Source organism: Leucopleurus acutus (genome assembly GCF_964270905.1).
Source record: "Leucopleurus acutus genome assembly, chromosome: 4".
NCBI lineage: Eukaryota > Metazoa > Chordata > Mammalia > Artiodactyla > Delphinidae > Leucopleurus > Leucopleurus acutus.
Genome location: NC_139146.1, coordinates 119,395,035 through 119,410,129, shown reverse-complemented (window position 1 = coordinate 119,410,129; position 15,095 = coordinate 119,395,035). Strand labels below are relative to the sequence as shown.

General features: G+C 38.1%; 1 protein-coding gene across 7 annotated transcripts in view; it reads left to right on the top strand.

The window, feature by feature from the left end:
- Positions 1–15,095, top strand: part of WDFY3 (WD repeat and FYVE domain containing 3) — a 261,585-nt gene that overhangs the window by 178,559 nt on the left and 67,931 nt on the right. For 6 of the 7 annotated variants that reach the window (XM_082838933.1, XM_082838932.1, XM_082838927.1 and 3 more), the window contains 4 exons: positions 2,356–2,591; positions 3,782–3,916; positions 6,357–6,536; positions 7,913–8,146. In XM_082838933.1, coding sequence (XP_082695059.1) covers positions 2,356–2,591; positions 3,782–3,916; positions 6,357–6,536; positions 7,913–8,146 — 785 coding nt within the window. The remainder of the gene's footprint in view (positions 1–2,355; positions 2,592–3,781; positions 3,917–6,356; positions 6,537–7,912; positions 8,147–15,095) is intronic. The other variant, XM_082838928.1, reaches the window with a different exon arrangement.

Sequence of the window (15,095 nt, the reverse complement as noted above, 5' to 3'; positions counted from 1 at the left end):
CTTTGCAGTTTGCAAAATTATTTAACATATGTCATCTCACTTGCCTTCAGGATTCCAGATACGGGTGTATGTACTTTATGGTATATAAGTTATATATTATAGGAAATAAACCTAATGAGTATACATTAAGAATTAATTTCTCTCTAATTAGGAAAATAATACTGTTAAATACATAAGCTTCCTGTGTCAGACAGTAATATGTCTGAGTATCTGTCTTCTGACAGTCAGTTCTGTCCTTTTTTCTGTCCTACATCACTTCAGTAATATCAGGAAAAGGTGCTTTTAACTTATCTGACCTACCTGACTTCATGTCTTAGAATTTATTTGTGCTTCATTGATACCTGCTTGTATATTGCATATGCTGCTTTGGTTCTAAAAGAGAAATCTAGGTATTTAAGTTTAATTTAAATTGGATTAAATTTAATATAACTTTCCCTGAATATCTGATACATACATACTTGTGTATATATACGGATGTATATCTATATCTACATATATATAGATATATCATCTCATTTGATTCTGTTTCTCTTTGATATGATGAACAACCTAAAGTTTTTGAATATTTTATTCATATTTCTTAGTTTTTTGTCAGATTTTTCTTTATAAAAATACCTTCCATGTAGCTGTAACTTGAATCTAAATGAATGCTTAATTGCTAATAACATATTAGATATTCTTTAATATCAATTATGGGGTGGAAATAGAGTGTGAAAATTTGGAAAGGAAAATTAATGCTAGTATTGGTTTTCATTTAGGACATATAATTTGATCAAAATTTCTTTTCCTACTTAATGTATAAAATACCACTTTATGTTTTTTGATTTCTTAAGGCTCAGACTTTTTTATATTCATGATTTCATTTAGAATTTACTACAAACAAAAATCACCCAGCATCCTAATGCAGCCAGTTTTTCAGAAATGTGACAATGTCATTGAGAAGGCCAACGGAGACAGTTTAGCTTTACAGGCTTCAAGTCCTGGTGCCACCACTCATTAACTTTATGACTTAGAACAAATCGCATATTTTCTACATTATAAAAATGATAATAGCAGTTTCTTACATGCCCATTGTCTAAGAAATGAGATGATACATGAAAGAGGTTGGTAATTTGCTGTCCAATTTTTTGTTAATTAGAAGAGCATGCTTTAGAAGATTAATTCATATCACACTGAGCAATTGATTTGGATGAACTGTTTAAAAAGCCACCTAGATACAAATTTCTCTTTCATTATTTTAAGTAGTAACAAGTATGTGCTTACTTCATCATAGAAAAAAGAACTTGGAAAAAAATGTGAATATTCATTTGAAATAAAAATTGTTTCAGAGTAAAAGTCAATCTTTCATCTTGCTGTTTGCAGAAGTTTTCCATTGAATCTCTAGCCAACATTTCTTCTGTACTGAGCACTGTACTAGGTTTGGGGTGGCAAAAGAACTAGATGTTTGAGGGCTTCCCTGGTGGCGCACTGGTTGAGAGTCCGCCTGCCGATGCAGGGGACACAGGTTCGTGCCCCGGTCCAGGAAGATCCCACATGCCGCAGAGCAGCTGGGCCTGTGAGCCATGGCCTCTAAGCCTGCGCGTCCGGAGCCTGTGCTCAGCAATGGGAGAGGCCTGCGTACCGCAAAAAAAAAACAAAAACAACTAGATGTTTGAGTTGTTTCCCAAAGTTAGTTAGTTAGTTATATAAAGGAGGAAACAGGATTGATAGAAAGGCTGGTGCTGTAAGCCACATTAATAAGCAGTGATCATCTCCTGGTAGAGCTGTGGTTCTAGAACAGATTTTGGATGTTCAGATAACCACAGTGACAGTGGGTTCAGACTTGCTATCCCACTGCCAGACAGCTTTCCAGCAGAGTTACAGATCATGTTGTGAGGAAAGATTATTTTGCATATTCATTTTGTCTTGTCTCTTGATTCATAGATCATTTAAGGTAATTAGTTTATCATGATTTTCAGGACAAATGAAATATATTAACTATATTTTTAAGTTACATTTTTTTGTAGCATCTTAAATTCTGGCTGTTTTGAATATTACTTTCTTCTTAGGGAAATGTTAGAGCTCTTTGGAGGTCATTCTTTTAATGAGTAGAATTTATACTACCTCTTGTATCTGACTGCCTCAGCTGTGTTTTGCGACATGTATCCTAATAGACAGGCTTGCCAAAGTCAAAGAGATAGTAAAGTAAAACTTTTGACTGAAAGATTAATTCAACAGTTGAATAGTTAATTACTTATATTAATGTGAATGTTCTGGATGGAAATGTCACATATGCTGAATTACTCCTTTCTTTGTTAATGTAGCATGGTAATCGATTATTAATTTTGTCCTTATCGTTGTTTCCTCTTCTCTTAGGATTCAACGTGGGCAGGAGTGCTGGTGGGAGATCGACTGTCAGGGAGATTAACCGGGATGCTTGTCATTTTCCTGGTTTTCCAGTTCTTCAGTCATTCCTTCCTAAACACACTAATGTCCCTGCCCTCTATTTTCTCCTCATGGCATTGTTTCTGCAGCAGCCAGTTAGTGAGCTGCCTGAGAACCTGCAGGTCAGTGTGCCTGTCATCAGCAGCCGATGTAAGCAGGGTTGCCAGGTAGGAATTATCTAGTAGGGTGTAAGTGTAATTACATTTGTTAGAAAGTCACCGCAGGGTGATGGGTTAATCACACTAAAATCAACTGGTTCCATCCCTTTCTCACGTTTGGGATTTGATTTGGAACATAAAAATCGGAAAGTACCATAGACAATTTTCCCAAAAAGAAGTCCTTTGTACCTATTTGGTCTTTTTCTCTTTATGGTTACTCTATATGATTATATATGCGTGAAGACTTTGGATGATATTTTAATGGTGATCAAAAGAATTCTTTTGAGTAACATGATTTTATCTAGAAATATAATTCCTGTAAAATTAAAAATGGAGTAGTGTACATACCATAAATTGGGTGGGTATGAAAGGATTCTTAGTACAAGTCTGATTAGAAAAATGTTTTTAAATTCTCAATGATAGATAATGTCCACGTTAGGAAAACAGTAAGGCTTTACCTGATTTCTAATCTGAGACTGTCATGGATATTTCTATATAGTTCATGTTTGTGGCACTGCAAAGACATAGGAATTTAGTTTTAAACTCAGTTATACTTCCATAATAATGCCAAAATGCTATTCAAATCAACTTTAGTCATTGACAAAACCTTTTAAATGAAAACGCTGAGTCTGTACCCATACATTAAGTCACAGTACAGATTCATGCTTAGCAGAGTTTGGTTGGTTATGTAATTTTCAAAATAAGCATGACACCATAGTCATAAAGTGTTATATAAAACTACTATGAATAAATCTCCTCAAACTGATTTTTATTTCATCAAATCTTCATCTGTATGTAACCTAAAAGTGAATTAGAACATTGCTGAGAGTGGGGGAAAGAGTAAGTTCAATGTGCTTTTTAAAAAGATCCTGCTTAAGACCATCAGTTCTTTAATTTCATCGCCTAGCTAATTAGCAAGTATTTTATTTTTGTTTGTTTTCCTTAGGGAAAAGAAAGAAAATGATGTTTTTAACATAGATCTAAGACGGGATGATACATAATATTCACTTTGCCTTGTAAATGTAAAAATGAGTTTTAAAATATAGGAGGGAGGAGTGCTAGGTCTCTATCTCTTTGTCATTGCTCACTTTGGAAAAAACTAATTAATTTCAAAGAAATTTTAGAATATTAGAACTTTTGAGGGTCTCTACTGAAAAAAATTGGCAACGGCTAATCTTTATTCACTTTCACCTCTGCAGTTTGATTTAGATTCCATTTGGACATTTATCTTTGGAGTGCCTGCCTCCAGTGGAACTGTGGTCTCTTCTATCCATAACGTATGCACAGAAGCTGCTTTTTTATTATTGGGGATGCTCCGCAGCATGCTGAATTCAGTAAGTTCCTGAGATACTGATACCTGTCGGTAGTTCTTCCTGCCTGTGATATTTTTTAAAATAGAAGAATCCTTTGCTGTCATAACTCTTTATTTACTATGTGGTCTCTGGAACCTCAGCCTCTGTGTTTTGTTATCTTTAGTGTAAGGAAAGACCATGCAGTTGTTAAGATCCTGAGCTCGGGAGCTAGGTTCAGAATCCCTACTCTGGTACTTCAGACATACTAACCTCATGTGCGTCAGTTTCCTTATGTATAAAATGCTGGTAATAATAGAATTTATCTCTTAGGACTCTTGTGAGGATGTATGAGTTAGTATATACACAAAGCACTTACAAGAGTGCCTGGTGTAGAGTAAGCACTTCATAAGTGTTAACTGATGCTGTTAGCGCTATAAAATACATATTTCAATGTATAAGTGTATATAACGAATATATATTGTACTGAATGTCATTGCAATATGTTGTTTGAACTTTTAAAATCACTCTCATTTAGAGATTTAAAATGTTATCAGTGCAAGTTTTATTTTGTATTTATGTTTTCTATTCTAATTATTTCTAACTTAGATATGAAAAATTGAAAGAGTAAATGACAAAATGTATGTTCCTACCTTTCTTACAGGAATACCGTGAATAATGATTTAATTTGTTTACACGATTTAGGATCACATTGTAAGAGGAATTATTAACCAGACTCTTTGGATTACAAGTACCTGATAAATCTGATTTTAGTCAAAACTATTCTTATGCCATCTAAGAAAAGAACATTACTATTAAATGTGTTAATTTAGAATGCTTTGGGATTCTTGTTTTGGTTTTTATTCATAAACAATTATAAAAATCTAAGCTGAAAAAGAAGCCACTCTCTGGGGAAGTATCAGAAGATAAGCATTGTTGAAATATATTCTTTTTTTGTTACTCTTTTATCATCATCATCACTGTTATTGTTGTAAGGCTTTTAAGGAAAAACAACTCCTATGTGTCTACTTTATTCAATATTCTACTACAACGCTACTTTACTTCTGACACTTCTGGTCACCAAGTATGTGGAAGGTTTCACCACACCAGCTGGGTGTTCAACAGTTCAATTCAGTTCTGACACTATCTACTGGGAGGTAGCATCGGGTACCACAGGTTAAGGGCTCAGTCTCACAAGATACCCCTCCCCCCCACCAACCCTGCCCCACTTCAAATGCCAGTCACAAGTCCAGGTTGTTACCTGTGTTTCTGACTCACCAGTTATAAATTTCAGGTTCCCGTGACTGAGGAAAACATTTTACCTCCTAGATTACCAGTTTATTATAAAAGGACGTATCTCAGGAACAACCAGCTGGAAGAGGTGCATAGGGCAAGGTGGGAAGGGACACGGAGCCTCCATGCCCTCTCCGTCCTGCTACTCTCCCAGCACCTCCACGTGTTCATCAGTCCAGAAGCTTTCTGAACCCCATGTTTTTTATTTTTATGGCACCTTGATTACACAGGCATGATTAATTAAATCATTGGTCACTGGTGACTGAGCCTGGTCTCCAGCCCCTCTTCGTCCCTGGGGGCCGTGGGGAACAGGTTCGGTTAACTTCCAGCCTTCTAGTGCCATGGTTGGTTCCCCTGGCAAGACAGCCCATCAACATAAACTCAAGTGTGGTGGAAAGCAGCTTGTTATGATTAACAAAAAGACACATTTATGGCTCTTTTATCACTTAGGAAATGCCAAGGGTTTTAGGATCTCTGTGCCTGAAATGGAACAAAGACTAAATATATATTTCTTATTATGAATCACAATATCACAGTTGCATAATGGTTAAGAGCTCTGTTCTCATTTTTTATATGACAGTAGGAGGCTCAGAAAGGTCAAGTAACTTCCTCATTTTTTTTTTTTTTTTTTTTTTTCGGTACGTGGGCCTCTCACTGTTGTGGCCTCTCCCGTTGCGGAGCACAGGCTCCGGACGCGCAGGCTCAGCGGCCATGGTTCACAGGCCCAGCTGCTCCGCGGCATGTGGGATCTTCCCGGACCGGGGCACGAACCCGTGTCCCCTGCATCGGCAGGCGGACTCTCAACCACTGCGCCACCAGGGAAGCCCAACTTCCCCATTTTTATCTTAATCCTAACTCTCTGGCGTGATGGAGGATGGGGCAACTTTGATGGGAATAGAGCCACTACTGGCTCCAGCCATACTCATGTTGATAACGATGAATAATCAAAACCATTAGACTCTAGTTACTGAGCTGTGAGTACTGAAATGAATAGAAAAATATCCTGTCAGTTTCTAGGGGTATCACCTTTGTTTTAGCTTATTTCTAGATTTGTTGGCCTGTGTGTTTGCTCCTGTGTGTGGTTTACAAGAGTTCTGGACCATCAATTTATCCGGTTTTAGAAGAGTAGTGAGTAACTTTTAGTAGTGTCAGTTTTTCTAACATGTTGTTTCCTCTCTTGTCCCCATGACAGCCTTGGCAGTCAGAAGAAGAGGGATCTTGGCTCCGGGAATATCCTGTGACCCTGATGCAGTTCTTTAGATACTTGTATCACAATGTCCCAGACCTGGCCTCCATGTGGATGAGCCCCGACTTCCTGTGTGCATTAGCAGCCACGGTCTTCCCCTTCAACATTCGCCCTTACTCAGAGATGGTAGGAAAGGGGGAGGAAAATATCAAAACTGGAATTAGTCTGCTCCAATGGTTAGCAGATTTTTTTGGCCAATCTTTTAAGCTTCTCACCAAGTTACAGTTTCATAACTTTCTGCTTCATCTCTTACATCGTTATCTGGTATCTGGCTCCCCACATGCTCCTTCTGCTTTCCCTTGAAATAACAGTGAATTCTACTTCCTGTTTTCATTTACCATATTCTTGTAAGTCCCTCATTAGTGAATTCCATCTTCATGCAGTTGTTGATCCATTTCTTCTTATATTTAATGATAGCTGTATAGTTGTGAAATCAGGTTACAGAACTCTAGTCAGACCAAATTTATTTCCACTTCATTTATCTCAGGAATTAGGCATCTCCTGCATTTAGTCTTTGCAAATTAATTACAGGATTGATTGTCTTTATAAGAAATGACATGTGTGTTTGTCCCTTCTGTTCAACTTTTTCTATTTTGTTCAACGGTTATTTTTCATATTTTGCACTAAAGAGAAAGTTATTAGACTGTAATCATACGTAGTATAAATACTTGTTTTGTTCTTTAAAACGAACCCAAAAGACAGTTGTTCTTCCATAGAACTTCAGAATTTCATGATGTTTTGTCTTACTTCTACCACTTACTCAAGAGGCTGGAATAAGGTATCTTCTTCATACTAATTTTTCTTCATGTATAATGGTGAAATACTCGTTCTAAAGTTATGGCGATTTTTAGGAAAAAAGCAAGTATAGCACATAACCTTAACTCCATGGCTTGTTTATAATTTTAGAATACACATTTTTGGTAAAAAAAGATTTTAGTAATATTTCGATGTATTTTCCTTGTCGGCATCTTGTAATCTGTCTTCTAATCCTTCTTTCTTTTTCTGTTGGCTCAAACTTGGTACTAGTTTTGTATTGCTTACTTATTTGGGTTTTTTTTTTTTTTTTAACCTACAAAAATGGGTCAGCCCTTGGGTGCAATCATTATGCCAGATCTTTATCTGAAAGTCTATAACACTTGACTTCTAAGTAGGTATGTTTTAAATAAGCAAATATAGTCATTCTCATTTTATTATTTCATTTATTTCAAGTTCAGTTATCCACAATAGAGATAAAATTCAACATAAAGCAGTTATATGGTTAGTGGCCAGTGAGTAGTTTAATATTAGAAAGAGCATGTGTTGAGTAATCGTGACATATGGTGCCCGATTACCACCCTGAAAAGAGAAAATAAGTAAAGCAAAGTGAACGATGTAATGCACTGAATAGCTTAATAGGAGGGAGACACTGAACAAAAATACTGTTGCTGCTACAATTTGGTGGAAGTAAAAATATCAAATGAAATCGAATGTGACTAGGATATATTTCCACTTGATTTTACTAGGTGACTGATCTTGATGATGAAGTTGGATCTCCAGCAGAAGAGTTTAAAGCCTTTGCAGCAGACACAGGGATGAACAGAAGCCAATCAGAGTACTGCAACGTGGGTGTCAAGACATACCTGACCAATCACCCTGCTAAAAAGTTCGTTTTTGACTTCATGCGGGTCTTAATAATAGACAACCTCTGTCTTACCCCTGCCAGCAAGCAGACTCCACTAATTGATCTTTTGTTGGAGGTAAAGACAAAGAAATGCATTTACATCTCTTTCAATTTGTTTTTATAATGAGAGCGTTAATAACCAAGCAAGTTTTATGCCACATACCTTTCAGATTTCTAATTCTTTTGGGTTGTAAAGGCAGAACATATCATGAGCTATGGGAATTTTTTATCACAAATGTGCTAATATACACCCTATCAATTTGTTTCTCTTCTTTCTATTCCTCTTGGTATGTCCTTAATTTAGTCCTTTATCACCCTTCCCCTGGATAGACCAGGAATTGACAAACGTTTTCTGTAAAGGGCCAAATAGTAAATATTTTCAGCTTTGTGGGCTGTACAGTCTCTCACAACTACTTCACTCTGCCATTAATGAGAAAGCAGCCACAGACTGAGTGGCTGTGAGTGAGCGTGGCCGTGTTCCAGTACAACTTTATGTACAGTAACAACTATAGGCTGAATTTGGCCCATGGACCTTAGTGTTACAGCTCCTTCCCTAGTCATTTACAGCAGCATTGTCTCCTTAGCTTATAACTTCCTACTTCAGTCCCTCTTATTTATCACTTCCGGTATTATTGCTTTTAGTGTCCTGTGGGGCTTAAGGTGTGGTGCATTGCACATAATAGGTGCTCAATATGCACTTACTGAATTTTCCCCAAGGCAGCAAACTTGTAGGTTGTTTGGTATCTGAGCTCAGGCTCCTATAACAAAATACCATAGACTGGGTGGCTTCAGTAGCAGACAGTCATTTCTCACAGTTCTGGAGACTGAGAAGTCTGACGTCAGGATGCCAGCTTGGTCAGGTTGTGGTGAGGGCCCTCTTCCTGGCTTGCAGATGGCTGCCTTGCTCTCACATGGCAGAGAAAGACCTCAGGTGGTTATTCCTCTTCTTATAAGGGCATGAATCCCCTCATGTGGACTCCCCATGACCTCATCTAAACCTAATTACCTCCAGAAAGCTCCACCTCTCTAATATCATCACATTGAGGGTTAGGGCTTAATTTATGAATTTTGCGGGGGGACACAAACATTTAGTCCATTGCACTTGCTAATTCTCCTGATAAGTGATAAGAACTAGCTGATGCATCAGAAAACAAACCCTAAAGTGGTCACACTGCTGGCTCTAGAAATTGACCATCCCTGAAAACCAAATGTTCACCTAGAAAAATCTCAAGAAAAAATAGAAGATCATTGAAGGGGATCTAATATATAATTAGTTGCCTATACATTCATTCTTTTGGCCAATTCATATAAATAGGGTCAAGCAGTACATGCCAGAGCTCTGAAAATAATGTTTTATGAAAGATTCAATCAGTGTAAAAGACTAACTGCTTCTCTCTGTGAGGAGCTTTCCACATGCCACCCTCAGCAGTTTGACAACTGAACCTGCACTTTCTCTGCTCCCTCTAGTGGCGAAAACAGTTAACTTTTTATTTGAAACCTTAAAATCCCAGCAAATGTTTTATCTTATTCATGTGAAAATACCTGTTTGATCAATTAAAAGAAATCAGTGTAATTAAGGTACCAGTCACGCTAAGCACTTTAAAGCATTTTTTAATTTATTTATGATTTATTTATATATCTTTGGCCGCTTTGGGTCTTCGTTGCTGCGTGCGGGCTTTCTCTAGTTGCGGCGAGCGGGGGCTACTCTTCGTTGTGGTGAGCGGGCTTCTCATTGCAGTGGCTTCTCTTGCTGCAGAGCACGGGCTCTAGGCACGTGTGCTTCAGTAGTTGCAGCACTCGGGCTCAGTAGTTGTGGCTCACGGGCTCTAGATAGAGCGCAGGCTCAGTAGTTGTGGCGCACAGGCTTAGCTGCTCTGCGGCATGTGGGATCTTCCTGGACCAGGGCTCAAACCCGTGTCCCCTGCATCGGCAGGCAGATTCTTAACCACTGCGCCACCAGGGAAGTCCTATGCAAAGCGTGTTAACCGGGACCACAGTGTTCAATATTGGCAGAAAAATAATTGATTTCATCAAGAATTCATCTGGTAGAATTTAAAAGCCTGCCTGGTGGAGCTTGTCCTCTTTGGAAACTTTAAGAAGAGAGATGGCTAGTGTTTTAGTGCATGGGGTAAGAATTTGAAGCATTCTGTGCAAAATAAAATGGTTTTCAGAAAATAACAGGATAAAGTTAAGAATAGGTGTGTGTAAGAAAGCATAACTGAGCCAAAAAATAAAATACACATATGTAGAGGAAATGGGGTAAGTGTATGTATTCAGTAATAACAGTCTTGTAGGAATCCTAATAGCTAATTAACTAGCAACGGGTAAATTGTATAATTGTCTTTTATTTTGGTTTTCTGTATTTTTCAGTAAGGAAAGTTTGATATGACATGTATTAACCTTGAGATAACATTCTCATTATTGTGGACACTAACTTGCCCTGAAGTGGAATTTTATCTGATTGCATTAGGGAGTCAGGGGTGGTAGTATTTTAGGAAGAACCAGGGAGTGTCAAGATTGAATTTCCCAAATAGATTATCAGCTCTTTAAAGTTAGCGACCAACTTTCATGTGTCCTTTTGTCTCTCACAAAGTTAGTTCAGTGCCTTGGTGTGTTCTTTAAGTTTTTTTGAATTATTTAACTATAACTATATCCCTGGCAGTTCCCAAACAGGAAGATATGATACCATCTAATAAGAAAGAGATAAATTTGCTTTTAAAAATCAGTGCTTTGAGGAACTTCAAATCTAATACACAAACACAGAATACACATACAAAAAATATTTAGTGGAAATGCTGTTGCATTCCATGTCTTCCCATGGTGTAAAATAATAAATTACAAGCATATGATTCTGAATGTTACAATTATGAAGTCTATCTCTGAAGAAAGTCAACAGAAGAACTATCCTATATATTTACCATTTACCTACGTGAAGGAAGGTGTTTGAACCAACTGATTTTTGGGCTGATATGCTCAAGCCAGGCCATTTTCAGTCTTATGATTGTTGGGATGTCATCGTAAGAGTGTCTACTTACTTGATTGTATCTATAAAAGAATGTGTGAAGTTATCTTTATTAGCAGTCTATAAAAATAAAAGCTTCCCATTCATATAGACTGGCTTGAGTGTGAGTCAGGCCAAATACAAGGGAAGCAGTGTGGTGTCATAGAAGGACCTGGTTTGAATTCTGGCCCTGTGGTTTATTATGTAAACATTTTATTCTCACTGAGCTAAATTCATCCTCTAGAGAATGATGTTATATACTATCTCCCCTGCATGATTTTTGTGACAGTTAAATATATATAAATCACCCAGCAAAACTATTTTGAGAAATTAAACATGTGCTGCTTATAGCTGTGTAACCTTGGCCCAGCTTAGTTCTCTTCACCCCTTACAGTTTGCCCATCTTTAAGATAGCATAAAAATAGAACCTGTCTCTGAGGACTGTTGTGAGAATTAAGTAAGGTAATACATATAAGATTCATAACACAGTGCCTGGCACGTAAGACCTGCTCAAAAATCAAATGGCCTGTGGTGGCTTATACAATCACCAGCGTCCTCTGCTGTCACCACCAGGCATCTAATGAAAGGCCAAATGAATTTGCTGCATGTGGCCACGGAAGGAAAGTACCTGAGAACAGATCAAAAAGTACTTGTATATACCTGAAGGAAAGAAATATGATGAAACAAAGGAGGCTGATTTGGAGTGTGTGCCTGTCTGAGGAGTTCGCTGCTTTCTGCTCCCGCCATCTTCTAAAAGACCTCCCCGTTCCCATCAGAGTGCAGCGCCCCCTGCAGAGCAATAAACAAACCAAAAGAAGTGGCAAAAGTGGGCAAAGAGAGTGCTATGAAATAACTGAGAGAAGAGAAGCCAGTCAGGCTTCTGCAGTCAGAAGGACAGAGCGCAAACCCCTCTTCCTTGAAGGCTTTTCCTGTTACGGAGCACTAAAGGCCTCCCCCGCAGAGCCAGAGGGCTCTCAGCCACGGGCAGCACATGTGCCCACGACGACTCTGCATGGTGTTCCCAGGCCTCAAAAAGGACGCTTTGAGTCTTTGAAGACTCGTGTTGTTGACTAGCTTCACTGTCTTCTCTGGGAAGACAGATGTCACAGGCAGAGCAGAGCATAGGGCTCACCCTCTCTTCCTTCGACCCTGAATTCATCCTGGTTGTCTGGTGGGCCAACCAGGTTTATCTAAAAAAATGGAGAGCTTGTGGCTGAATTGCTCTTGTTGTGCATTTGTTAACTTCAGTATGGAGATTTTTAGTAGGGCTGGAAGAGTATGGAATGGCAGGTGAAGTGCTGAACTTTGGCGTCAAAGAAACTGACGTTTGAAACCTAGTTGTGACTTGATCAAGTGACTTGACCTCTCAAAGCCTCAATTACCTTATTTCTAAAGTGGAGATGATAGTATCTACTTCAAAAGGATATTGTGCACAATGAGATAAGGTACATAAAACTAAGCACTGTGTAGTTACATAATTGTAGTCCAGTGAATTGTTTTAAAAAAAAGAAAAAAACACCCAAGAAAACTATGCATGCACTCATAAAGTCTTAAGTCCGTTAAAAGTTAGGCTACTATGAGTATCAGCAAGAACATTTGAACTTGGCAGTTAGAGCCAATAACAGAGTTAATTCTGGGTCATGATCATTCATGAAATAGTTTCAGTGAGAGGAATCAGAGGATTAAATACGCCTGTTGGTGACTCAGCCAGCCTTAAATCCTTATAGAATACAAAAGAATACTTTCTAATTAAGTAAAAATAACTATTGTTGACAGATCAAACTACTTCTCTATGTTCTATGTTCCCTGTTTTACATACTCCAAAACTTTGTCTAATTAAGATTTTGTAAACCCTACTCATTATTACTTATCCCATTAGCCACATTGAGTTGATTATAATCCTGAATGAGTATTGCCATCCTCAGGGGTATTTAAATCCTCCTGTGAGTGGAGAGCCTTACTCCTTCGTAAATTTTGATCACTCAAGCTGTTTGAAAATGGTCTCTTATCTGATTGCAGGGTAGTCCTCAGACCTATCAATCTGTCTTGTCACTTAACCACTTGAAGGTCCTCGCTTTCCTTCCGTTAACAGGGGTGGGGTCTTGATGTACTGTCAGCATGAGGAATAGGCAGGCCTTGGCCCCAGCTCTTCTGCTGACCATTGTATTAGTCTGTTCTACACAGGAAAATGTATTAAGATTATAAACAGGGACTTCCTTGGTGTCTCAGTCATTAAGAATCCGTCTGCCAATGCAGGGGACACGGGTTCGAGCCCTGGTCCGGGAAGATCCCACATGCCGCGGAGCAGCTAAGCCTGTGCACCACAACTACTGAGCCTGCGCTCTAGAGCCTGCTAGCCACAACTACTGAGCCTGTGCTCTAGGGCCCACGAGCCACAACTACTGAGCCTGTGTGCCACAACTACTGAGCCTGCTCTCTAGAACCCACAAGCCACAACTACTGAGCCTGTGTGCCATAACTACTGAGCCTGTGTGCCACAACTACTGAAGCATGCACACCTAGAGCCCGTGCTCCGCAACAAGAGAAGCCACTGCAATTAGAAGCCCGCACACCATAACTAGAGAAAGCCCACGCGCAGCAATGAAGACCCAACGCAGTCAAAAATAAATCAATAAATAAATTTTCTAAAAAAAGATTATAAGCAACATGTCATGACCTTCACTTTTTCCCAAATTATTCTAATGCCAAACCAAACTCCTAAGAACTAATATTCTTTTAACTGTTGCTAGGCCCATGTTTTTCATTTTAAAACAAAATGTTTTATCAGAAAAACAGAGAAACGTTCATTACAACTTTGGTTGGTTTTTGAATCCTTAGAATAATATCTTTGATCTGAATATAGGATTCCAATTTTAACTGCTTTTTTAAAATCTTCACCAGCACCACTTTGAAAATCAAAATAGAAAGAAGTGGGTTTTTCCCCAGTGGAACAGATTTTAACTTTAAATGCATAAAGCAGAACAGTGTTCTATAGCCCACTTTTGCGGCATGGTCATAAACATAGTCCTGGACCTGTCTGTGCGAGAAGAAATAGATTCTTTAACTTCACTTGCAAAGCATCAGTACTCTGCTTGTAACTACAACATCCAGATCTCTTTTTAAGAAACAAATTTATGTCAGTTTATTGAATCGTTCAATATCCAGCTCCTATCCAAAGCCAGCTAACATGACTGGCATTTGAGAAGAATGACAAAAAGATCTTTCCTACCTTTCATCCCTGTGTTCCCAGTGCTTTACCACCTCTCAGGCTAGAGACTTGAAAGTTATGCACCTGGATCATACCACCCTAATTACCAAAGAACTGCCATCAGAGAACTATAGTTTAACTTTGTGCCCTAAACTTTTATTCAAGATAATTTTAAAAATCGTCTTTGTACTGTATAAAACCATTATCAAAGGTACAACCTACAGGGCTGTTCATTGTCCTCTTTATAAAAACCCACAGGGAACATTCTTAGAACAATCTTAGGAAAACATCTTTGCTGACTATATAGTATGCTTCCTTTTTTATAGATAATTAAAGGCTTTGTAAGTCATATTATTATTTTTTCTCCTTCTTGACCCTAGGAAGCTCAAAGCAAAATTGTGTGCTTAATTGATTTTTTTGATATAAATACTTGCCTCCCCATTGACTTTACCTTCTTGGTTACTAGACTCCTGAGCTTTTGTGTTTGTTTAAATGGCTTTATGATTTATTTTATCTGTATCTCATTAGAAACTGCCAGATCTCTTTTGGAAGTGAGGTAGATGGATAATAGATATCAAATATTTATTAAATACTTAAAATGTTTAGAATACTGCTTTTGGAGGAAAGGATTAAAAAGAAGGTATTGTTTCACCTTTGCTTCTATTTGTTTTTTAATCTATGGTCAGAAAAATAAGAGACTATAAGCATATATACCATCTCTTGTGACATATTCTACTACTTACCAGTAGTTTTTTTTAATATAACTATGGTTGATGAGCCTTACCTTTGTTTACTGGGTTCTGTTTCTAATTCTAA